Source organism: Zingiber officinale, chromosome 6A (genome assembly GCF_018446385.1).
Source record: "Zingiber officinale cultivar Zhangliang chromosome 6A, Zo_v1.1, whole genome shotgun sequence".
Taxonomy (NCBI): domain Eukaryota; kingdom Viridiplantae; phylum Streptophyta; class Magnoliopsida; order Zingiberales; family Zingiberaceae; genus Zingiber; species Zingiber officinale.
The window spans coordinates 89,475,275-89,499,408 of record NC_055997.1 but is presented as its reverse complement, the minus strand read 5'-3'; the positions used below and the strand labels follow the sequence as shown (position 1 = coordinate 89,499,408).

The 24,134-nt window shown below is 38.8% G+C and overlaps 3 protein-coding genes across 4 annotated transcripts; 1 reads left to right on the top strand and 2 right to left on the bottom strand.

Annotated features, from left to right (window-relative positions):
* Positions 1-1,103: 1,103 nt before the first annotated feature.
* On the bottom strand, positions 1,104-18,342 carry LOC121996873. The gene is made up of 5 exons (XM_042551031.1): positions 18,016-18,342; positions 13,037-13,114; positions 12,875-12,959; positions 2,210-2,298; positions 1,104-1,573 (listed from the first exon to the last, which is right to left on the bottom strand). Exons 1-5 carry the CDS (start codon positions 18,301-18,303, stop codon positions 1,433-1,435), a joined length of 681 nt encoding a protein of 226 aa, XP_042406965.1. The 5' UTR covers positions 18,304-18,342; the 3' UTR covers positions 1,104-1,432.
* Positions 18,343-19,266: 924 nt separating this feature from the next.
* Positions 19,267-20,959, top strand: LOC121996871 (pentatricopeptide repeat-containing protein At4g25270, chloroplastic-like). The gene has a single exon (XM_042551028.1). The coding sequence runs from the start codon at positions 19,290-19,292 to the stop codon at positions 20,904-20,906; it is 1,617 nt and encodes a 538-aa protein (XP_042406962.1). The 5' UTR covers positions 19,267-19,289; the 3' UTR covers positions 20,907-20,959.
* A 14-nt stretch (positions 20,960-20,973) lies between these two features.
* Positions 20,974-22,905, bottom strand: LOC121996872 (peroxisomal membrane protein 11D-like). 2 transcript variants are annotated; one of them, XM_042551029.1, is made up of 8 exons: positions 22,755-22,905; positions 22,270-22,493; positions 22,103-22,177; positions 21,951-22,025; positions 21,775-21,855; positions 21,562-21,636; positions 21,292-21,465; positions 20,974-21,213 (listed from the first exon to the last, which is right to left on the bottom strand). In XM_042551029.1, exons 2-8 carry the CDS (start codon positions 22,462-22,464, stop codon positions 21,178-21,180), a joined length of 711 nt encoding a protein of 236 aa, XP_042406963.1. In that variant the 5' UTR covers positions 22,465-22,493; positions 22,755-22,905; the 3' UTR covers positions 20,974-21,177. The 2 variants fall into 2 exon arrangements, with proteins under 2 accessions (XP_042406963.1, XP_042406964.1); XM_042551030.1 differs by lacking the exon at positions 22,755-22,905 and adding an exon at positions 22,574-22,710.
* Between the last annotated feature and the right edge of the window lie 1,229 nt (positions 22,906-24,134).

Below are 24,134 nucleotides of genomic sequence, written 5' to 3'. Positions count from 1 at the left end.
CTTTGTCTAATGGGTATCACTTTCTTCCAACTGTCCACGGCTAGTCTAATCATTAGATGGATTTATTTGATATTGGTACTAATTAGAGATATATTGGTTCCATGTTCTGTTATTTATCATTTCTAACCCATTCTTTAGCATAACTTATGTCCTTTCTGTAAAAACTATTATTTGGTAGACATATATTGAAATCAACTCAGTAATAATGAAGAAAATAAGGCATAGAATGTAGTAATAGTAGTGCAAATTTTGTCATTCCAATATATATTGAAATGCACTATTTTTTTTTTTTTTTTTGTTGTTGTCCAGAGGTGCAGCATATGACCCTAGTTTGACCCCTCCATGGATGAACCAAGGGATGGATGGTGCTAGCTCATCAAGTTCAGTAACATCAGTAGCATTTGGTGGGATTCAGATGAAGATGAGGCAGCTTGCATCTGTTAGTGAAAAGTTTTATCATGGTTCTCTACATGATTCCGCTTGGAATCAGTGGCATTCTCATACCATGGTTCCTACTTTCCCTCCATCTTCCTCCCTAAGGCTGAACAGAAATGCAGCTAAGGATGAACACAAATGCAGCTGGTTTACGAATCAGGAATATCACATCCCCTGTTAAGAGTAGTATGTCGGAGTTACTCGCTATGGCAGATAGAGTGCACGAGGTGTTGTCACATGTTCCCGACAAACTAATTGTGCAGGTACGTACAGTGTCCTTTTTATGGATCCAAATATTTTCAGTGTTGCTGTATCCAGTTCCTAGTCAAACTGGATGTTCTTTAAAATAAAATATTCTATTTTCAGGATTTACTGAGAACCAACAACATCAACAACACTGTGAATAATCTTCTTGTACAATGAGAACCCAAGTGAACTTGCAGTGTAAATATATAGTAACTATCAAGCTATGTATATTAAAGATGGCAGATATAGGTAATTAAAAGTGCTATCGACATGAACTTTGCTACAATAATTTCTTTATTTTGCTTCCCTCTTTATAGCTTGAAGTTAACAACTCATAATGTGTGAATGCAACGAACACCATCAATTGTGCGCAAGTCATTCATTGTTCAATTGAGATGCAAGAACGCAAAAGACATCTTCCATCCACTAACCAGAATGTTAATCCTTCAGGCAAATTTAACCCCCAATCCTCTTGTTTAATTGTTATTACAAATGATTTAAAAGGACATTGTATCAGAATAAATGTTGCCCCAACAAAAGACATGAAAAGATTTGGACCCAAAAAAAGGCATGAAAAGACTCTTCCTTCGCTAGAAACAAGTACTGAAAAATATGCCATTTGGTGATGAGCATGAAATAAACTAGTGGCAATAAAAGAAGCAGCGATCTCCATTGCAAATCGAGCAGAAAATAGTTGGATTTGCCATGGTGGTGGTTTTCCGCAACAACTATCGGATTCTTTTAGAGAGCATCAAGAACTACAATTGACGATGAAGGGCTTCACAGCATTAATGAATTGAGATGTCCTGACCCCAAGCTTGAGATCGACTTCTCCACCTCCTAACCAGAAGAAATTTGGTTTCAACTTTGTAATTGCTTCGTCGAGTATTACCTGAAGTATAAAGCTCATCATGAATCTCAACTAAAAGGACTCCATTGAATTCATCACACAAAAAAAGAAACAAACATGTACCAGAAGAACTACGATTTCAAATCAAAGTTGCAAGCTGGTGAATGAAAACCAGACATCTCATCTGAATTATGATATGCTTAAGCAAGAAAACTGCTGACAACTACTAGAACATTTCCAGAGTACACATCTTATATTTTCCTATGGTATGCGAATGCAATAGAACCCTAGTTTTGCCAATATGCATATTAGTTTTAAAAATAAGAAGGACAAAAGCTGCAGGAAAATATAGGATGACTTTTCATGCTTACTTCCCTACCTTCTTGGATGTGCCATCCAAGAAAGGTAAATGTTACCTTGAATAAGATGACAAATGAGTTTATAGCACGATATTTCACCCAAATTTTAGATTTTTCAGTTGAACTCAGAATGCCTATCCTAATAGTGTATGGCAATCAAAACTTGAAACTGCAAAAGAAAAGGCTAGAGAAGGACCTATAGAACTATTATTTCATTAAGACATGCTTATAAATAACAACAATAGTTACCACCTCGTACAGTTAACTGTTAGCTCACAAACAAATACAGAACAAGAAAGCATAGAAGAATATAAATTACCGGGATGTCTGTTTCCATGCCAATGCATGTTACTGCATTATGAGCAAAGCCAGTAAGTTTCAGCGATTCCTCTTCTGGTGCTAGCCTCACTAAACAAGGAATAGCCAAAAAGAACTTTGTCATATGGGCAGCCTCGTAAACAAGTATGACATTTAACTCTGCACTTTAGGATAGTTTGCTAAACCATACGAACTAGCTACAAATAAAAAAGAATCAGCTTTTGTGTAATGCTATAAGCACTTTGCTAAAACTGAGCAACTTACAAGGTTAATTGTTAGAACATGATTACAATTTCCTTTCTAAGTTAACATAAAGACGCAATCACAAAACCTTTCTTTCATTATAAGCATCATTGAATGAATGGGAAAAGAAAGACGTAGAAAAAAGTACTTCCTTCAAAATATCATTAACTTGTCACGCCATAAATGAATTGTTCAATTCTCAGAGTGCATACGTAAACAAGATATTTAATTACTAGTGCTACTCATTAGTTATATTTACACTAACAAGGATGCAGCAGTTTATCAGTGCCCAAAGCTTGTACATTTAATCCAATGAACTTGATAAACTATTATAAAATGTTTATCAATATAACATAATTTCATCAAGAAATTTATTCTACATAGAAAAATTGTATAGGCAGATGAATGCTGGGCCAACAAATTTCTAAAAGAAAAAATATATATATTTCTTTTAGATAGTCCAACCAACATTACCTGAAAGTGATATGAACTTGGTTAAAGTTAAAATAAGAAATCTTGTAATCTACTAAATATCAAAAACTGAAGGATTAAAATGAAGCGATAGAGAGGCGGGTGAATATTGCTCGTTAAAAATTTTCTTTTATCGAAACAAACAAATCAAAGTCAAGCAGCGGAAAAAGAGAGAGTAATAAGAATGACTCAGTTACTTGGTTCGGAGCCTATGTCGACTCCTACTCCAAGATCCGCGATCCTTGATCACACCGTTGGACAATCCACTATGATTCTTCTTTCTGAAATCTTCGGAGAGAAGCAATGCGTACATGTGCAAGTAGAAGGTAGTAACAAACTACTATCTTCTTTCAAATTAAATACAAGAATAGTGATGAAGATCGCAGCGGTTTGCTTGAAGTAGCAGAGAAGCACAAACGAGAACTTTTAGCACAGAGTGAATTAGAATTCAATTAACTGGCTCGGACCTCAAGCTCCCCTTTTATAAGCATTATTCGTCGACCGAAAAGTCGTTTGGTCGACTGATCCTTTTGGTCGACCGATCACCTAATCGGTTGACCGAACACGAGTCCTTCCTTCTTCGTCGAGATCCGATCTTCGTTGCATTAATTGCATTAATTGATCGGTCGACCGATCACCTTGTTTGGTAGATCGAACACTTTCCCTATTCGCCGAGATTTGAAATTAACTCGTCATTAATGCTTTTATTGTTCGGTCGACCGATCAGCCTGGCTTCCATTTTTGCTTTGGCTCGATCTGATAACTGCTCTGTGTCAACCTGGTTCGGTCAACCGATCCATGGGTTCGATCGACCAATCAGGCTAGTTCCTGCAAAATAGTGTTAAACAAATTATTCCTGCAAAACAAAGTTAGAACAGTAATATAAGATGCATGAGTAGTAAATGACAATAGAACTGTCTTGATCTCAACTTAGAAACTTTCCCAGTTTATTCAGTTGGATCAGCGACTTAGAGTTTGTTCCTTTCCGGAACACGACCTCACTGTCGCTCCTCTCCAGTTGCTTACCTCAACCTACCTGTCAAACATTGATCCTCCAGACTTATTTGGACTTTGCCACTTAGCATTAGATCAGCTCACCAAGACTTCCTCTCGATCTTCTGTCCTCCAGACCTATCGAGCTTCCCTGCCAAATATCGAATCCTCTCGACCCACTTGGGCTTCCTGCCTAGTTTCCATGATTTGCTAAGACTTTCCCGGTCAAGTAAACATCCTGTACACTTAGTTAACTTGTTAGATCACAACAAGACTTAACTTCAACCTTTGACAACATCAAAACTCAGGTTTGATTCTAGTGCATCTTGCACCAGCAATCTCCCTCATTTTTTTATTTGGCAACCAAAGTTCACAGTTACGTTTATAACATATGCAAAGATAAGTAAACAAGCATTTTAACTTAACTCTCCCCCTGAGTTTATTAACTCTCCTAAATTCACTATCTCTCCCCCTTTAACAAACATCAAAAATAGAGGTAATACAAACACCAAATTTGAAGCAATCCAAGATATATGTTTTGGAGTTAAAAAATTACTTAAAAAATATGAAAAGATATCTAAGCATATTATTTGAAAATTTCAAAGAAAATATGCCAAAATGACTTAGTTAAAAAAAAAATTTACAAGATTTCTAATGAATAAATTTTGAAAAGTAGATTTTCGAAAATATATTTAAATTTATGATTAATAGAATTGATGAAAATATTTAAAAAATTAAGAGTTTTGAAAATAAGAATATAAGTATTTAGAAAATAATATTTTGTAAACAATACATGAAATAATATTGAAAAAGTAGAACTTAAGTGGAAAAATTGAAGTTCAAAGTAAGAGAAATTTTGAAAATGATAATTAAAAGAATTTTTTTAAAAACATTTTGTATATATATAATAAAAATTAGTGTAAGTACAAATATTTGAAGATTGGAAATTTCTTAGTCTTGAAAAATTTCAAAAAATGATATTTATACTCCCCCTCAAATATATATTTCCTATACGTCCAAGCATGGTTTAAAAACTAAAAAAAATGTCCTTATGATGAAATGTCCAACCTTCATACTTAGCTGACTACCACAAGATAGCAGTTGTTGACTCAGGTTGGTCAATTTGAGCTTTTAGTTTAACTAGTTTGTTACTAGTCAAATTACTCAAATTGATTAATTTATTTTATTTAAAGCCCAGATTTATAACGATGCACTAACATAAGCATCTGAAATCTTAAGCTAAGTCCTAAGCATCTCACACCGTTCTATGTTTCAAAATACACAAGCAAGATATCCTAGTGTGCTTGTGAGATGTTGGTTGCTAAAAAATATAGTAGCATGCAATTCTATGGTAAGTCCTAGGTTACTCCATAAAAATACTTTGAAAGCTAATTTGAAAACAAATTTTTGAAAGGGGAATTTTGAAAACAAGTTTTGAAAAACTAATAATTTTGAAGGAAATTATAAAATCTATTCTATAAGACATATGTAGAAATCAAAATGGCAGATTAAAAGTCATAAATATCATAATACAACCATAGTCATAATGTCTACATAGTTAAATCCATAAGATCAAGCATCAGATGGAGGAGATGGAGGTCCGTGAGTAGCACGAAAGTAATCAAACATCTTAGTCTGCTGCGCCTCCAACGTATCTACTCGTTTAGTTATATCCAGATGGAACTCTGCTAGTTGTCCCTGAAACATAGTCTAAAGGGAGTCGAAACGACCAAAGATGTCGTCACAAAGTTGACTGAATGGATCACTAGACTATGCAGGAGCTGTAGATGATGTCCCTTGGGTTGCATCAAAATATGGAGTCTGGGGAAAGTCAATGGCTAACATCGGAACAAAGGGTTCCTCAAGAACAATAGGAACATCCTCAATATCAGTCACTTCCTCAGCAGGCTGAGCGAAACACGAATGAGTACGCTTGTAAACTAGACCCTGTGAACTAGCTTTAATCCCAGCCAAGGACATTTGACGGAGGCCAACTAGGTCAAAATCAGACAGCTCTATCAATTCCCCATGCCCAACCCCTACCCCTAAAGAAGCTATGAAAGCAGTAAGGATGTGACAATGAACCATATATACTTTAAAAGAAGTACTATAGCCAGAGTAGTAGATGATGGACTTAAAGACCCAATAACCAAAATCTAAATCCAGCTTCTGCTTAAGTGCATACATCAGAAAAAGGTGGATTGGACGTAGGACTGCCTAATCCCTCGAAGAAAGAGGATGAATGCAAGAGACGACCATTTTGTAGAGTGCATTGTCGTTCGGACTAAGTCAAACTAATGACATCTTCCTTGGTCGAGGACCTTGGAAGAAGTCGGCATACATGATATCAAGAGTCAAATGAAAAATGGAGCAGCTAAAGAGTCAGGATAAGATGGATATGGAAAAATTTAACTAGGGGATTAGAGGAGCTAGCCTCTTTTTGGGCAATTTTACGAAGTTTTTCGCTACAATAAAAAATAGAAGATATAAATATTGCTCATTAAAAACTTTTTCTTTTATCGAAATAAACAAATCAAAGTAAAGTAACAAAAAAAGAAAGAGTAATAAGAATGACTCATATGGTTACTTGATTTGAAGCCTATGTCGATTCTTACTCCAAGACCTGCGATCCTTGATCGCACCGTTAGGCAATCCACTATGATTCTTCTTTCCGAAATCTTCGAAGAGAAGCAATGCGTATAAGTGCAAGTAGAAGGTAGTAACAAATTACTATCTTCTTTCAAATTAAATACAATACAAGCTTGAATAAAATATATCAACAAGAATAGTGATGAAGATCGTCGGCACTTTGTTGCAGCAGTGGCTTACTTGAAGATCAGTAGCAGGGAAGCATGAACGAGAGCTTTTAGTACAAAGTGAATAAAAATTCGATATACTACATCAAACCTCGAGCTCCTCTTTTATAAGCCTTGTTCGGTCGACTGATCCTTTTGGTTGACTGATCACCCAATCGGTCATTTCTGAACACGCGTCCTTCCTTCTTCGTCGAGATCCGATCTTTGCTGCATTAAGTGCATTAATTGGTCGGTCGACCGATCACCTTGTTAGGTCGATCGAACAAAGCACTTTCTCTGTTCGTCGAGATTTGAAATTAACTCGCCATTAATGCTTTTATTGTTCAGTCGATCGATGACTGGGTTCGGTCGACGGATCAGCCTGGCTTCCAATTTTGCTTTGGCTCGATCTGATAACTGCTCTGTGTCAACCTTGTTCGGCCAACCGATTCATGGGTTCAATTGACCGATCAGGCTTGGTTCCTACAAACAGTGGTAAACAAAATATTCCTACAAAACAAAGTTATAACAGTAATATAAGATGCATGAATAGTAAATGACAGTAAAACTGTCTTGATCTCAACTTGGAAACCTTTTCAATTTCTTCAGTTGGATCAGCGACCTAAGGTTTGTTCCTTTCCGGAACACGACATCAGTGTCGCTCCTCTCCAATTGCTTACCTCAACCTACCTGCCAAGCATTGATCCTGCAGACCTATTTGGACTTTGCCGCTTAGCATCGGATCAGCTCACCAGTACTTCCTATCGATCTTCGATCTCCAGACCTATCGAGCTTCCCTATCAAGTATTGGGTCTTCTCGACCAACTTGGGCTTCCTGCTTGGCTTCCGCGATCTGCTAAAACTTTCCCGGTCGAGTAAACATCCTGCACACTTAGTTAACTTGTTAGATCACAACAAGACTTAACTTGAATCTTTGACAACATCAAAATTCAAGTTTGATTCTGGTGCACCCTGCACCAACATAAACTACCATTAAGTCCAAGATGTTGCAAATAAACAATGTATTAGAATGAGAAAGAAGCAAGTTTAAACAGAGAGGTTGTCATAGTCGTGTCCATCTGCTACTTCATACAAACGTCCAACATATCAACAGTTTGCATAATTTTTTCTCTAGCTTAGGAAGATATGCATCATGACCCTTGATTATTATTTATCATCAGAAAAGGTCAGAAAGAACATACTCTGTCTATTTTGGCCTCACAAGCAAAATTTCTCACCTTGGCTTTATTTACTTGAATGTGTATCTTACATTATCCTTAATTTAACACGTCATGCAGGGATTCTGGAGAATTGCCCAACTTTAACTGCGACCAATAAAATTAAGTCCCCAAATTCCACGCAGTTCGATACTGTTTATATGCTTACATCATGAAATTACTTAGCTGCAAAAATCTTTTCTATATCCGATCAAGCTTTGATGAGAAACGATTTGGAATAACAATGAGAAATTCACATTGCAAGACCAATACTAGTTTACTAGTCTCTGAAGCTACTCAAGGGGAACTTTCCTCGTCCTTAACAATATTGACATGTATATGGTGAAACTAAAGTCAAAAACAACAAATATTTGAACCTCGACAAGTTTTCATGTATACCCTATCAGAATTCAAGGAAAATAATAGTCAAAGTGCAAGCAGTAACCATGGAGGGCACGTTGAGTAATGTTCAGATGCAGTTATTCTGGTAGGTCCAAATAGGCCGGCTAAGTAGATGAATAATCCTGTAATATAAATTAAAACTCTCTCTTGCTATGGAATTTAGCAAGGACACAAATATTAATTGAACAAAAAAGATAATTAACATAAACAAAAAGTAAAGTAAGAAGATATTCCGAATTTACTTAGTTTGCAATCAGGGAAGATCTCCTTTGAAGAAGACGGAGTAGTCACTTACAATCGTTGAAAGCACAAACTTAAAAATAGAAAAGGAATTCGAGTACAGAGTGTGTTGTATTTAACTTCGAGCACAAGGCTCTATTTATAGCCCACGGATCGAAGCTAGCCGTTGGATGACGTGGCACCTCCCAGGTGCCTGGACTTGGTCGACTTGATCTACGATGCAATGGCTTCTTTCCAACGGATCTTCGCTTAAGCGCCTGGACCCAAACCGAGCGTCTAGAGTCGGTTGACGTGGACTCCGTGTTGATCCTCTTCACGGAAACCGCTCACTGTTGTGACGGAACAGTTCGGGCTCCTGAACCCGGTCCGAGCACCTAGAGTCCGAGCGCCTAAATCTGGTCCAGATCTGAGCGCCCGAGCACGGTCAACTCAGAGTTGACCATTTTCTCATTCAGTCGTTTGGGTGATACTGCGGCCATCAAGAGTTGAGAGTTCATCCGAACTTAACTCTGACCTTTTCCTCGAGCAGACTTCCTTCCCGGCTTCTCATCCCTTGAAAGCGTCACGCGCGCCCTTCTTATCCACCGGTGTACTCTTCCGCAACTCCTCTTCCCTCGGATGCACTGAGTCCATCAACTCACTTCCCATGTCATCCTTCTCGCTCGCTGTGTCTTTCGCTTAACTTCTTATGTTCCTAAGTCCCTACACGCTTAGACACAAAGAATCAAAATAACAAAACCTAACTTAACTAGGTTGACTATATCAAAACTACTCCGGAGACTTATAATCTCCCTCTTTTTTATGTGCATCAAACCGAGTTAAGTTAGAATAATCAAACAATAAAACAATTTATTTGTTTTAAAACAAATATATTAATAATTTAGTACAAGAAATAATTTTTGCAATAAGTACCAGAAAAATATATCAAATTTTGCAATCTCCCCTATAACCTTATCCCTCTAATTTCTCCCCGTTTAACCATATAAAAAAAACATTAGGAAAAAATATGAAAAAAAAAATATTTAGAAAATTGGCTAAGGGTTGTAAAAAGAATATACAAGAATATGCATTTTTACCGAATTTTTTTTTCAAGGAAACAATTAATCCTCAATTTTGCTAAAAATAATTTAAATTTTATTTTAAATTTTTGAAAAATTTTAAAATTTTTTGTCAATATTACACAAACATTTGAATCAGAATAAAAATTTTAAACGAAAAATACTATTTTCTTTATTATCAAAATAAATATTTTAAGACAGAAATATGTATTTTCCAAAATTCATGATTAAAAATATATTTTGACATTGAAAATCTATAATTTTTCTGAGTGTATAAAATAAAATACTTATCTACAAAAAAATTAAGTTCTTCAAAAATAAATCTTTGAGAATTTTTAATTTTAAAAATCTAATTTTCGTTAATAAATTCATAAAAATAATATAACCCTCAAAAAATTTTGAAAATTAGGAGAAAATATTTTTGTCTATCATAGAAAAATTAAAACCTAACTAAATTCGAACCTAAAATGTTAATAAATCAAAATAATTCAAATTTCTAGCTAACTTTATATAAAAGTTTAACATGTCAAGATGGATTTTGGAACCCAGAATAAATTTGACCCCTATGATTTCTTAAATACCAATTAAGTCCTTTATAATTTCTAAAATTTGAATATTAACAAGATTTTAACATACAGAATTCTCTTCTAATAATTCTATTTTATCTTTTAACTTTGCATTTTCAATTTTGAGATTATCAAAATGTTCTAAAGGGCATGCATTTGCTAAGTTAATTTTCAAATCAATGTTATCCTTTTTTAATTCTATATACTTAGATCTGAGTTTATACAAAGATCTAGATAATAATTTAAGACCTTCATATAATTGGTCGAGAGTAGAAGACGTACCTCACTTACCGTGTAAAACTCGTAGTTTGATGCTCCCCCTTCATCGATGCTCATCTCGAACATGCTCTCGTTGTTTTCTTTTTCTTAGTGACTTGCCATTAGTGGAAGTCCGGCGTATGCCTCAACCTTGGACTCTAATGACGATTCATCCCACGTACCTTTTAGATTCTTGTGCTTCAATCGTCTTAGCCCTTTCTTTTTCATTTTCTTTGCTCTTTAGTTTTGGACAATTATCTTTGATGTGTTCCTCCTCATCACAGTTGTAGCATCATACTTTTCTTTTGTTCCACAGAAGCTTCTTAACCTGTGACTTATCAAAATTGCTAGATAAAAACTTTTTAAATTTCCTTACCATGTACGCTTCTTTGTTTTCGTCGAGTGATGATTCTGAATCCAGTTCGATCTTCTTGGCTTTAAGTGCTAGATTCTGATTTGGCTCATTTTCCTTTCTCAGTCTCACACATCGAGTTTCGTATAATTCTAAGGTGGAAAATAAACTTTCTAAGGTACTTACGTCAAGATCCTTAGAAATATAGTATAAGTCTACTATCGATGTCCAGTCCCGGGTCCTCGGGAAGGCATTAAGTGCATATCTTAATGAGTCCCGATTTGTTACCATTTCTCTGAAATTGGTGACCCCGATGATCAACTCTTTCATCATGGCATGTAGCTGAGCAACTGTTTCTCTCTTTTCAAGCCAGAGGTTGTTGAGTTGGTTTCTAAGAATATCTCTCTTGGCCAGTTTCACTTCACTGGTGTCTTCATGTAGCTCTAGGAATTTCTCCCAGACGACTTTGGCGGAGTCGTAAGCTCCGATCCGATTGACTTCTTAAGGTGGTAGCACGCTCAAGAGGTGAAACTCAGCCTTACCGTTTGCCATGAACTCAATCTGCTATTTTTTATTTCACTGGTGTTCTTCCTTGTGTTCTCCATTCTCATCCTTAGGTACTGCAAAGTCATATTTAATAGAAAGTAAAATATCGAAATTGGTTTTAAAGAATACCTCCATTTTGCGCTTCCAAAGCGCGAACTCCGCCTCGAACTTTGACAGGTAGATGCTAGATCCGGCCATCATCTTCTTGCTTTAGTTGGTGGTTAGTCCTTCTAGAGCAGTCTGGTTTTGATACCAACTGTAGGTCCAGGTAGACTAGCTAGAGGGGGTATAAATTAAAACTTTCTCTTGCTATGGAATTTAACAAGGACACACACATTAATTAAACAAAAAAGATAATTAACATAAACAAAAAGTAAAGTAAGAAGAGACTCCGAATTTACTTGGTTTGCAACCAGAGAGGTTGCTAATCCAAAACGATGACCACTCCATAAAAGATCTCCTTTGAAGAAGATGGAGTAGCCTCTTACAATCATTGAAACTGCAGACTTAAAAACAGAAAAGGAACTCGAGTATAGAGTGTGTTGTACTTAACTTCGAGCACCAAGGCGCCTGGACTTAGTTGACTCGATCCACTCCACAACGGCTTCTTTCCAACGGATCTTTGCTTCCTTGGTGTCTGGACCCGATCTGAGCGCCTGGAGTCAGTTGATGTAGACTCCATGCTGATCTTCTTCATGACAATAGCTCGCTGTCGTGGCAGAACAGTTGGGGCACCTAGACCGAGCGCCTAGAGTTCGGCCGCCTGGATCTAGTTCCTGGACACAATCAACTCAGAGTTGACCATTTTCTCATCCGGTTGTTTGGGTGATACCGTCCAGAGTTGAGCTCACTCGAACCCAACTCCGACCTTCTCCTCAAGCATACTTCCTCCCCAGCTTCTCGTCCCTCAAAAGTGTCGCACACATCCTTCTCATCCACCAGTGTACTCTTTCGCAGCTCCTCGTCATTCGGATGCATTGAGTCCGTCGACACGCTTCCCATGTCATCCTTCTCACTCGCTGTGTCTTCCGCTCGACTTCTTGTGTTCCTAAGTCTCATACTTAGACACAAGGGATTAAAACCGCAAAATCTAACTTAAATCGATTGACCACATCAAAACTACCTCAGGTACTTACAATTCTAGTCGCAAAATGAACCAGAATATGCAATTTCTATGATTTTCAATTTTCTAATACAAATACTCTCAGTGGTAGCCTGCAAAATATATTGTCATCATTTTCTAACAAAATTTCTCATGTTTCATTCCATGCTAAGCATTATGAGCAATTTACCAATATTTTGCTGCATACGGACAAAATTTCAAAATTCTTGTAGCTTTATATCTAGTACAAGAAAAGAAAGGTAGCTTCATCTATCATTTTGCACCATAATACAAAGATAGGAACTACACAGGATTTAATTACTATGGTGGTACAATTAATCAGAAAACAGTGAGTCACTTGATCATGTGCATCTAATCAGCCTGTACATCAAGCAGGTCTTATATAAGTAAATTAAAACTCACTGTTGAACTTCTTCTTTGGAACCTTATTCTCATTGAGATTGTAAAGAAAATTCTTTATATTTTCAGCATTAAGTCGAGCAGCATACTGCAACCAAGTTAGTAATCTATTTAAAACAGAGTGGTAAAAGAAAATGTCACCATATTGATGAAATGTAAAATTACCTGAATTACAACAACATAGTATTTTGAATTGTTGGGATTGCTGCAGTCAGTAATATTAGCAGGAGCTTGGGTATTCACCTAAAGAACAATTGAATATTCTCATGTTATTACTTAAGCATCCCAACACACGGAAGCTAGTAAAAGGCCATATTTTAGCAATGAACAGCTAAATTGTGATTGAGTATCCAAAATTTAACTTTAGTGTTATGTTGGAACATAACATTTTAGGTTCTTCAGTCACAAAGGATAGATAGAGAAGGCACTAATAAGAGGATAACTTCAGCATTGGCTTTAACTCATGGAAGACTCTTTGCTGAAAAAGAATTTTTAATGAAGCATATACCTGATGAATATTGAAAAATTGTGATCTTAAAAATGCTCCTTAGATACTTTCTAGAAGCCTGAATTTAAATGCTACTTCAACTTAATTCACTCTCTAGCCAAACAGTATAGCTCAAACATTTTTTTTAGGAGTAGAGTTCATAGGGTCAACAAATTGGTCTATTCAACTAACCAGTTAGTGAAGGTCACACACTCTATCTAGGAAGAATGTCAGGACTGACATCTATGTAACCATCAAAAAGGATGGTAGTAGCTCAAGGATAGTTTTGATATGATCAACCAAGTTCAGTTAGGTCCTGTTGTGTTTGATCCTTATGTTTAAGTGTGCAGGAGCTTAGGAACACAAGAAGTCAAATAGAAGACGTGGCTAGCGAAAAGGATGGCACGAGAAGGGAGTCAACGGGCTCGATGCATACGAAGGATGAGATGCTGCGGAAAAGTACACCAACGGACGAGAAGGACGTGCGCGGCGTTCGAGAGGCGAGAAGTCGGGAAGGAAGCTTGCTCGAGGAGAAGGTCAGAGTTAAGTTCGAGTGAGCTCAATTCCGGTTAGCCGGAGAATCACCTACGCGAAGAACTACACGAAGAGATCAGCTTTGAGCTGAGTTGCCCAGTGGAAGGCGCTTTCCATGGCTAGAAGGCGTCTTCAATGAACAGTATGAAGACGCCTTCCAGCCTTTGAAGGTGCATTCGCTAGCCGTTAGCCGAGGATAAAGTTTTATCCTCGACGGATAAAACTGTATCTAATGGAAAGCGTTTTGGACCTCATTGGAGGCGCCTTGGACCTCATTGGAGGGGCCTTCAAGCTGCGGATAACTTTTTCCAGGGGCTATAAAAAGACCCCTACACCTAGGAAATAATCAAAAACTCTTGTATTCATTTCCTAACAACTTTCTGAGCATTCAACAAGTGTAAGAGGCTTCTCCGCCTTTAACGAAGAAGACTTTTTAGTATTTTTATTTGCCTTGGATTAACAACCACATAGGTTGTAACCAAGTAGTTATTTTTCCTCTTCTTTTTAGTTATTAATTTAATTTAGTAAAATTGTGCTACTAATTAGAGTTGAAAGATCGAGAAAGCTCTATTTTATTTTGCAGGCAATTCACCCCTCTCTTGCCGACCCTGTTGCACCAACAATTGGTATCAGAGCCAGAACAGAAAGACTAACCACCGACTGAAGCACCGAGACAATGGCCAGACCGAGCATCTATCTGCCAAAGTTCGAGGGAGAATTTGCGTTTTGGAAAAAAACGCAAGGAGGTATTCTTTAAAACTGACTTTGAAGTTTTATTAATAATTAAATATGATTTTGAAGCTCCAAAAGATCAAAAAGATGAACAAAAAGAAGAGTACCTTTGGACAAAGAAAGAGCAAGCGGACTTTGTGGTGAATGGACGAGCCAAATTCTACCTACTAAGCGTACTACCACCTCAAGAAATCAGTAGGATCGGCACCTACGAATCAGCAAAGGAACTTTAGGAAAAGTTCCTAGAATTATATGAAGGAACGTTTGAAGCAAAGCTCACTAGACGGAATCTTTTCTGGAACCAACTAACGAACCTCCAGCTAAAAGAAGGAGAATCCGTAGCGCAATTGCACGTCAAACTGAAGGAGCTGATCACAGACTCACGAATCTCAGAGAAAAGGTAACAAACCAAGATTCCGCATTAAATGTTTTACCAAGGACACCCGAATGGTCCTCAATTATCGACTCCTATTATATTTCTAAAAATCTAGAGGTAAGGACATTAGAAAGTTTATTTTCTACTTTAGAACTTCACGAATCTAGATGTGCAGAATTAAAGGAGCCCAGACAGAACATCGCCCTGAAGGCAAGAACGGGCGATACAGACTCCGAAGCATCAATCGATGAAGACGAAGCAACCCTAATGGTAAGAAAATTTAGCAAATTTATTAAATCTAATAAATTTAATAAAGCGCAGGCCCAGAAACATTCTCGGAGTAAAAGGAAGGTTCGATGCTACAACTGTCAAGCAAAATGGCACATCAAGGGTGACTGCCCCGAATTGAAGAAGAAGGAGAAGGACAAGGACAAGGCCAAAAGACCAACAAGATCGAAACACAAGAATCTGAAAGCCACATGGGATAAATCGTCGCCCTCCGAGTCCGAGATCGAAGCTTATGTGGGACTAGCTCTAATGACAGACCACCAAGGAGAAGATGAAAGCAACTCAAAGATGAGCATCGATAAAGGGGGAGGATCATCAGAGGAACATCAGAACACGAGCTAAGAGAGCTAAGAGAGATACGTGCACTATCTCCCAAGCAATCTTTTGAATTTATCAAAATATTATCTAAGAATATAGTACAATTAGTAAGAGAGCATGCTAAGTTAAAATTAAACTTAGCAAATTCATGCCCCTTAGATATATTTGATAATTTAAAGATAGAAAACGAAAAATTAAAAATAGAAATTGAAAAGTTGAAAAATGACTATGCATGTTCAAACAATTTTGAAAAATCAAAATTTATAAATTATGGTAGAATCAACTTGTACATTAGAATCACCAGGGGCAAATTAATAAAATTCCTTAAAATTATGTACCTCTCAAATTTTTAGTAAATCCAGTAAACAGAAACCTATATTAGATTCCAAAATTTTTTTAGATTAAAATTTTTTTAGGATAGAAATTGTCTCAATTAGAAAAATATTTTTTTTACAAAATGAAATTTTTTTCTATGCTATCTGATGATTTAATCTAAAAAAAAATTTGTTTCAAATTTTGTTTACTGTTGAGTTATTTTTTATAAAATTATTAACAAAAATCATATCTTAAAATTTAAATTTATTTCGCACTTAAATTTTAAAAATCTTATTTTTCTGTCATAAAATATAATATTCTTTATCCTTAAAAATATTTTCAAAATTTTTTGAATAATGTCTGATTTATTACAAATTATTTTTTGAAAAGATAATTGTTAATATTAAAAATTTAAGAAAATAGAAATTGTCTCATACATCCAAGAAAAATAATAGAATTATTTTGAAATTTTCAAGATTTTCAAAACCGATACGTAATTTTTTTAACATTCTTTTTGTCAAAACAGGAGATTAATTTGTAAAAATAGAATATTTTTATAATTATTTCTAAAAAATACTAGTTTACTGGGGAGATTGTTAGTACCCGAGGGTAGTTTTGATATGGTTAACCAAATTCTGTTAGGTCTTGTTGTGTTTGATCTTTGTGTCTAAGTGTGCAGGAGCTTAGGAACATAAGAAGTCGAGCGGAAGACGCGACTAGCGAGAAGGATGGCACGGGAAGAGAGTCGACGGGCTCGGTACATCCGAATGACGAAATGCTACGGAAGAGTACACCGGCGAACGAGAAGGATATGCGCGGCGTTCAATGGACGAGAAGCCGGAAAGGAAGCCTGCTCGAGGAGAAAGTCAGAGTTGGATTCGGATGAGCTCAACTTCGGTTAGCCGGAGAATCACCTACGCGAAGAGATCAGCTTTGAGCTGAGTTGCCCTGTGGAAGGCACCTTCCATGGCAGAAAGCGCCTTCGATGAACAGTACGAAGGTGCCTTCCAGCCTTTGAAGGCACCTTCGCTAGCCGTTAGCCGAGGATAAAGTTTTATCCTCAGCGGATAAAACTCTATCCGATGGAAGGCGCCTTGGACCTCATTGGAGGCGCCTTCAAGCTGCGGATAACATTTTCTAGGGGCTATAAAAAGACCCCTGGACCTAGGAAATAATCAACAACTCTTGTATTCATTTCCTAGAACTTTCTGAGCATTCAATGAGTGTAAGAGGCTTCTCCGCCTTCAACGAAGGAGACTTTTTAGTGCTTTTATTTGTCTTGGATTAACAACCACCTAGGTTGTGACCAAGTAATTCTTTTACCTCTTCTTTTTAGTTGTTAATTTAATTTAGTATAATTGTGCTACTAATTAGAGTTGAAAGATCGAGAAAGGTTTATTTTATTTTACAGGCAATCCCCCCCCCCCAACCTTACCGGCCCCGCTATACCAACAAAGGCTTCCTCGCAACTTTCCAAAATTGTCCTTCACTCATAGTTGCCTCTATAGGCGCATGAAACACTAATTCTTGCCACGCCCCCCCTCCCCGAGGCAGGGTTGAATTGGCTACTGCGAGGCAAAACTTGCTACAATGGAGAGGGGTCGATTCTTGGCAAAGTCGAACAAACAACCCTCCCTGCAGTGGCCAACTACAACTTCTTGATTTACCTCCTCACAGATAGTCGTGGAACCGAACATGTGGGGTCACTGGGTGGCAGATTCCACCTTTTTTACTACAATGAAACACTAATTCTTCCTAAAATCATTACATAAACACAAAGTGAAAATTCATCGTTACATTCTATGTGTAAGAGACTTTGTTGGAAAATTTATTTAATTTATGAAGATCTAGGAAAAAATGGTAACGCCGGCCAATCAATTACCCACAATACGTCAAAGCACAGATTTGCTCGCACAAAGGCAATGCATCACCAACTCAAGATGATACACAAGAATCAGTATAGTGAGGTATAAAATGTGCAATCAGTTGCATTACATAAGACTAAGTCGACTAGAGGAAGAGACGGAGACGCAGTGCGACCGGTCAAGATCTCTATGATGAAATGCCTAAACAAAGACAGAGGAGAAAGCATACCAACACAATGCTCTTGCAGAGGTGCTCGACCGAGGCAGCTTCGAGGATGTCCCTCCTAGCCTCGAGGGGCCTGTCGTAGTAATCGGCAGGGACGCGCGTGAAGACAAAGTCGTCTACGCCTAGGGTCCTCAATATGGCCGAAAGGCGCGCCACCGTGGTCCCTCCGTCGTCGCCGGCGAGGCGATCGTCAGAGATGGAGAGGGACTGGGTCTGAAGAGAGAGCTCGAGCGCGGTTATGCGCTGGAGTAGGCGAGTTTGCAACGCCTCGAGCCCTCTCATCGCTTCCATGGCCGCCGCCTCCCTTCCGTGAACCAATTTAATATTATACAATTCGCATAAACAAAATAACAAATTATAATTATCCCACGAAATTCAAGCATTTTTTTAACTAAATTTAATAAATCAATTAATTATATCATGAACTAGTCAGTGTTAATCGTGACCATTCGTTTCATCCTCAAAAAGCCGCGGCCTTCCGATCGTCTACTGAGCTCCAACAATGTTTTGAGCCGGAACCGCCTCTCCGACCATCGCAATCGGAACCCCAACCATGAAGATGCCGTTGAGGTCGAGACAGAGGCCGGGCATGGAACGCTCCTACGTTTTTGCTGCACAAGAACCTGGCGGAGATCGAGTCGCGACTGCGCGAGCTCTCCTCCGTCTTGCTGGCGGCGGCAGCGACGAACCCCGGCGCACCCTCCTTCTCCCGCCAGCAACACCAGGCAGCGAAGGTCGTCGACTTCCTCAAGGCGCTGCTCGCCGCCGCCGCCCAAGCACATCCTGCACTTGGTCCAGAGGCTGAGCACCGTGGAGCACGCGCTGCGCGACTGGGAGGACGACGACGACCTCGACGTTGGTGATGGCGTGCCGGAGGCCGAGGATTCCGTTCAACGTGAGAATGAGAAAGCAGAAGACTTGGCGAGCGAATGGACTTGTTCATTGGGCGAAGATCATGAAACAGGGCATGGCCGGGGTTTCAGATGCCGTCGGTTCGTTGGCGGGCGCAGCGGTGGTGGTCGCATCTACTGCGGGGCCGCGGCGGCGGCGGCGGCGGAGGCGGCACTCGGAGTACCGGCAACAAAATCCAACTTGAACAAAATGAATGTCTCAAACATTCCAGGAATGGCTGAAAAACATTCACCATGAACATCATGTGATGTCGAAATTGTCTCAAATTCGATCTAAATAATACCAAAATAATTTTTTTTTAAAAAAAATGTATTGGTGAAATTATTTAATGGATTGTATCAAATGTCAGTGTTCAAGCAATCGACATGACCACTCTTGTCTCTTGTTCTTCTTCTTCTTTAATCATCGCTTCTCGCTTAGCATCCATCAACAGCGGCGGCCGCAAGAGGGAGAAAAGTAGATGGGGAAGAAAAAACAACCAAATCCTGCCCCAGCGCCTCTACCAATCCAGATCGACATCAACTTCGCCGGCGCCGCAGCTTTTTCCCCTTCCCCCACCTCCCCCCATCACCCGCACCGAAGCCCTCGACCGCCTACTGACCGACCTGGAGGTCGCCCTCGACCGCGGCGTCCCCTTCGATCCCTCCCTCTCCTCCTCCCTCCTCGAGACATGCACCCAAATGCGCTCCCTTAGCCAGGGCGCCCGCCTCCACCGCCTTATCCCCGCCGCGGTCCTTCGCCGCAGCGCCTCCCTCTCCTCCAAGCTCGTCCGCTTTTACGCTGCCTGCGGCCAGATCGAGAAGGCCCACCGCGTCTTCGACCAAATGCCGCAAAGAAACAAATCCCACGCTTTCCCATGGAACTCTCTCCTCTCGGGCTACGTCGAGCTGGGCATCCACGAGGACGCCATGGCTCTGTACCACCAGATGGAGGAAGAGGGCGTCGAACCCGACGAGTACACCTTTCCCCGGGTCCTCAAGGCGTGCGCCGGCATCGGGTCGATCCGCCACGGTGAGGCCGTCCATCGCCACTTGGTTCGCTCCGGGTTCGGCCACGACGCCTTCGTGCTGAACGCGCTCGTCGACATGTACTCCAAGTGCGGCGACATCCAGAAAGCTCGCAAGGTGTTCGACAATATGACAAGCCGAGACTCTGTTTCCTGGAACTCGATGCTTGTGGGTTACATCCGCCATGGGCTGCCACACGAAGCGCTCGACATCTGCAGAGGAATGGTTCGCGCTGGTTCGCAACTCGACTCCATTACAATCTCGGCTATGTCATCCTCATTTTCCAGTCGGAAGAAGCTCGGGCTGGAGATTCATGGCTGGGTTCTTCGCCGGGGGCTCGAGTGGGAATTATCGACCGCGAATTCTTTGATCACGATGTACTCCGAGCAAAGTCGGCTGGAGCTTGCAAGGTGGATCTTTGCGGCGATGCCGAAGAAGGATTTGGTGTCATGGAACGCGATAATACGGGCGCACAGTCGAGACCATCGGGCGCTGACTCTGTTTCAGCAGATGGTGGACTCCGGTGTGAGCCCCGACCATGTCACCTTCGTGTCGTTGCTGTCTGCTTGCGCGAACCTGGGGCGCGTGGAGGATGGCAAAGGCTGCTTCTCCGACATGGAGCACGAGTTCCAGTTGAAGCCTGGGCTCGAGCACTACGGCTGCATGGTGAACTTGCTGGGGAGAGCAGGACTGCTCGACGAAGCATATGAGATGGCAATGGCATCCGCGTCTGCGAGCAAAGACATGGACGTCGAAGGGGGAGCAACTGTCTGGGGCGCTCTGCTCTATGCTTGCTCGCTGCACGGGGAGGTCGAGATCGCCGAGGTTGCGGCCCGGCGATTGTTCGAGCTGGAGCCTGACAACGAGCACAATTTTGAACTCTTGATGAGCGTATACAGATATGCTGGAAGGTTGGAGGAGGTGGAACGAGTGAGGTCGTTGATGGAGGAGAGGGGATTGGAATCAGAGTTGTAGCAAACTACAAATTACAATGACAATTTTCAGGATGGATCATTTCACAGTGCACACTGATGTCCGATCATAAACAACATAAAAGCAAGAACTTTATTATAATGTCTTAGACATCAATCCTATCAAGATCGCTTGTGCACCTGAGTCATTGTACTTCAGACATATGTTATTGCAATAATCTAGAATCACTCACACCCAGATCAAGTATTTAAAGTTACACCATCACATCCCTAAACATCCAAGGCTATTATTTTGTGGCCCAATGTTGCTATCTTCATGCTTTCTTATCCTTCAATCGAGCGGGAAGCAACTGTCACAGAGGAGACGATTGGAATGAGAATTCTAGAGATATTATCTTGTAAAATTATGTCTGAATAATAAAAGCCACCTGATAGCAAGAAATCAGTGAGGTTATGACTCCAAAGGCTCCAGTGACTCGAGGAGTGACCTTCTTGGGAGCGAGTTGAAGAAGTCCAATAGCAACCACAATATCCATGGAGGCCTTTATCAAAGCTAGCCTCCTCTGGTTTAACTGATTAAGCTTATTGCAGTAATGCTCGTCCTGTCATTGTGCAAGCGGAAAAGAAATGACTTTGAAAAAAAAAAACAAAGAAACCAAAGAAAAGACAGAAAATTCTATTGATCATCGCAAACATACTTTATATTTATCAGTTTTCTTCAGGTCCTTCTCCAACTTCTTCAATGATGCAGATATCCTTCCGACTTCTCCAATCTACACATCGAGATAAATAATGTGTATTTTATGCTAGAAGAGATATAGAATAGAGATCTAACAATTTGGTCATAGGCATGAGGAAAATCTTGGCAATATAAGTACAAGTCCACAAACGATTGGGGTAAAGGCACAGACCTCAATCAAGGTAGAACACGCTGAGGATCCCATCCAACAGTAGAGAGCAATTCTACCGAGTCGCTCTGCACGTTCTTTGTTCTAAAACATAATTCTACAAGTTAGCCTTCGAAATCTTTGTTCATGCAGGAGAGGTTCGAAAACAAATTTATGAGGGCAATTCACAATTCACAAACCTTGTATATCCCTGTTCTGTTAGCCCATACGATTTGATCCAGGAACAAAAATGTTGACAACAGAGCATTTTTGGACTGCGCAGATCATTTTAAAGTTTAAGATATGCAAAGAATCATAATGAACAATAGCTCAGGGTTGACTATCTACATACCTTTCCTAGTAAAATGACAGGGAGGGGAGATCCAGGGGCCGGTGGACTTATAAGAGCATGAAGATCATTAACAAACTAAATTGAGAAAGAGATCTTGTTACAAAAGCATGAATTCGAGAATAACAATCAAAGGTGATGCCAAAAAAAAAAAAAAGCCAAAGCTTGACCTTAAATAATCGAAACACTTTCCGCGCCAAGCTAGTTGTTTTATCAACATTCTGCGCAGTACCAGGCTCTCCATTACTCAAGAATTTAGAGCCATACTGGATCGCTCTACAAATCTTATCTCTCGCTTCAGCTTTATTCAAATACAAAACCAACAGAGCAAGCTCTGCTCTTGTCACATCCAAGGCGCTGCTCATCTTCAATGATTGATCTGATGACAAACTATCTGTTGAATTGCAAATCATATTTAGATATATGTTGCTAAAACAATTTCTCAATCCCGAGACTATGTTACCAAAACTTTACATTTGGGGATCCTGGATTCGACAGTCGATAGATCTCGACGCCAAAAATGGTTATTAAAAACACAAGATCAGAAATACGCAGAATCGAGCATCAATCGCATGCGATTGAAAAATTTAATCTAATGAGAAAAACGAAGAAGAGATCAAAGATAGTTTATTGAGGTTTCTGCGAGGATCCTTACCAGCTTAGATATTGATCTGCCGAAAGAGACGAACCCTAGATAGACTCGAAAAGAACGAGGCGGCCACGAAAGAGCCAGGTTTGGCGGAAATAAGAGAACGACCGAGGATCCGCTGTTGAACAGAAGCCGTGCGGTGAAGCGTGACGACCGTTCTTCAAAACTGGATTTGCAGATCAGATTCGTCCAATCATGATCCAATGGTCTAGATGTTGCTTAACATAGAAGCATCGTGCGGTCCTTGCAGGGGATCCTAGTTCATCGTTTTGCTGGGCTGGCCTAAAGAGCCGTGCCATTAATGCGACTCGGGGTTGAGTTAGATCGGATGTCTGGCATAGCACAGAATGCACCGTCGACTTGCAACGTGTCAAAGTTTCAATACGTGAATATCGAGGCATTATGGTTGATTTGATCCATTTTGATGGACGCTGTCTGGTAAAAATCATACATTGTTTATATTCAATAAACAAGACAATCAGGCATTACGTAGGCGCTTGAGCATGAACAATTAATTAATAACTAGAATTTCACCCTACGTTATTTTATTTAATTAACTATTAAAATACTTTTATTTAATTAACTATTAAAATTAATAAGTATGAGTATTTGAATAAATAATCAACATATAAATAAACTAAATCGATTATAAATCGTGCGTTTAAAAATAAAGATAATAATTTATAATTTTTTTAAAAAAATCTTAAATATAAGTTGTGTTGTTGGATTTTTCTTATCACTATCGCATATTAAAAATTTTAGCCTTGTGAGATACGTAACTCTAGATCCAGTAATATAACGATGACTAAAAAATTTACAGGCTAAAGTTCTTTCAAAATTATTTTAATTTTGAATAGATAATGTTGAAATAGTGCTAAAATAGTGTCAATTAAATTTGAGATTTTGCAATACCCTTAAAATGAATATTATATTAATATTTAATTATATATAATAATAATTAAAATATTAATATAAAATTGAATAATCGAAATTATCTACTACAAAATTCTATAATTTCATTCAAATTCTAATTTACTATTAGAAAATATTTGAAACTAGTACTTACCTATAAAATGTTTTATCAATTGTTCCTAAAAAATAGTAAAATACCAAATTATTAAAATTCATTAAATCAAAAAAAAACTAAAAATAAAATTAAACAGACTTACTCTAATAAAAAACTAAAAATAAAGATAAACATACTTACTCTGAATCTTCTAAAACAAAATCAAGAAGTTTTGTAAGAAGATCATCAAATTTTCTATTTTGTGGTAAGTCTTGTTTACCAATCACATTTTGAAAACAAAAACAAAATTCATAAGCTATAAAAAAATGTTAAATCAATTAATTATGAAAGTCAAAAATTTTGCATACATGATCTTTTTA

Coding starts and splice junctions, on each gene's coding strand:
- LOC121996873 (XM_042551031.1), bottom strand. CDS start 18,303: ATGGAAGCGATGAGAGGGCTCGAGGCGTTGCAAACTCGCCTACTCCAG. Junction 13,115..18,015: donor TCTGCAAGAGCATTGTGTTG/GTATGCTTTCTC, acceptor ATTGTTCTTTAG/GTGAATACCCAAGCTCCTGC. Junction 12,960..13,036: donor ACTATGTTGTTGTAATTCAG/GTAATTTTACAT, acceptor ACTTGGTTGCAG/TATGCTGCTCGACTTAATGC.
- LOC121996872 (XM_042551029.1), bottom strand. CDS start 22,464: ATGAGCAGCGCCTTGGATGTGACAAGAGCAGAGCTTGCTCTGTTGGTT. Junction 21,856..21,950: donor ACAGAACAGGGATATACAAG/GTTTGTGAATTG, acceptor ATTATGTTTTAG/AACAAAGAACGTGCAGAGCG. Junction 21,466..21,561: donor AGAAAACTGATAAATATAAA/GTATGTTTGCGA, acceptor GCACAATGACAG/GACGAGCATTACTGCAATAA.
- LOC121996871 (XM_042551028.1), top strand. CDS start 19,290: ATGACCACTCTTGTCTCTTGTTCTTCTTCTTCTTTAATCATCGCTTCT.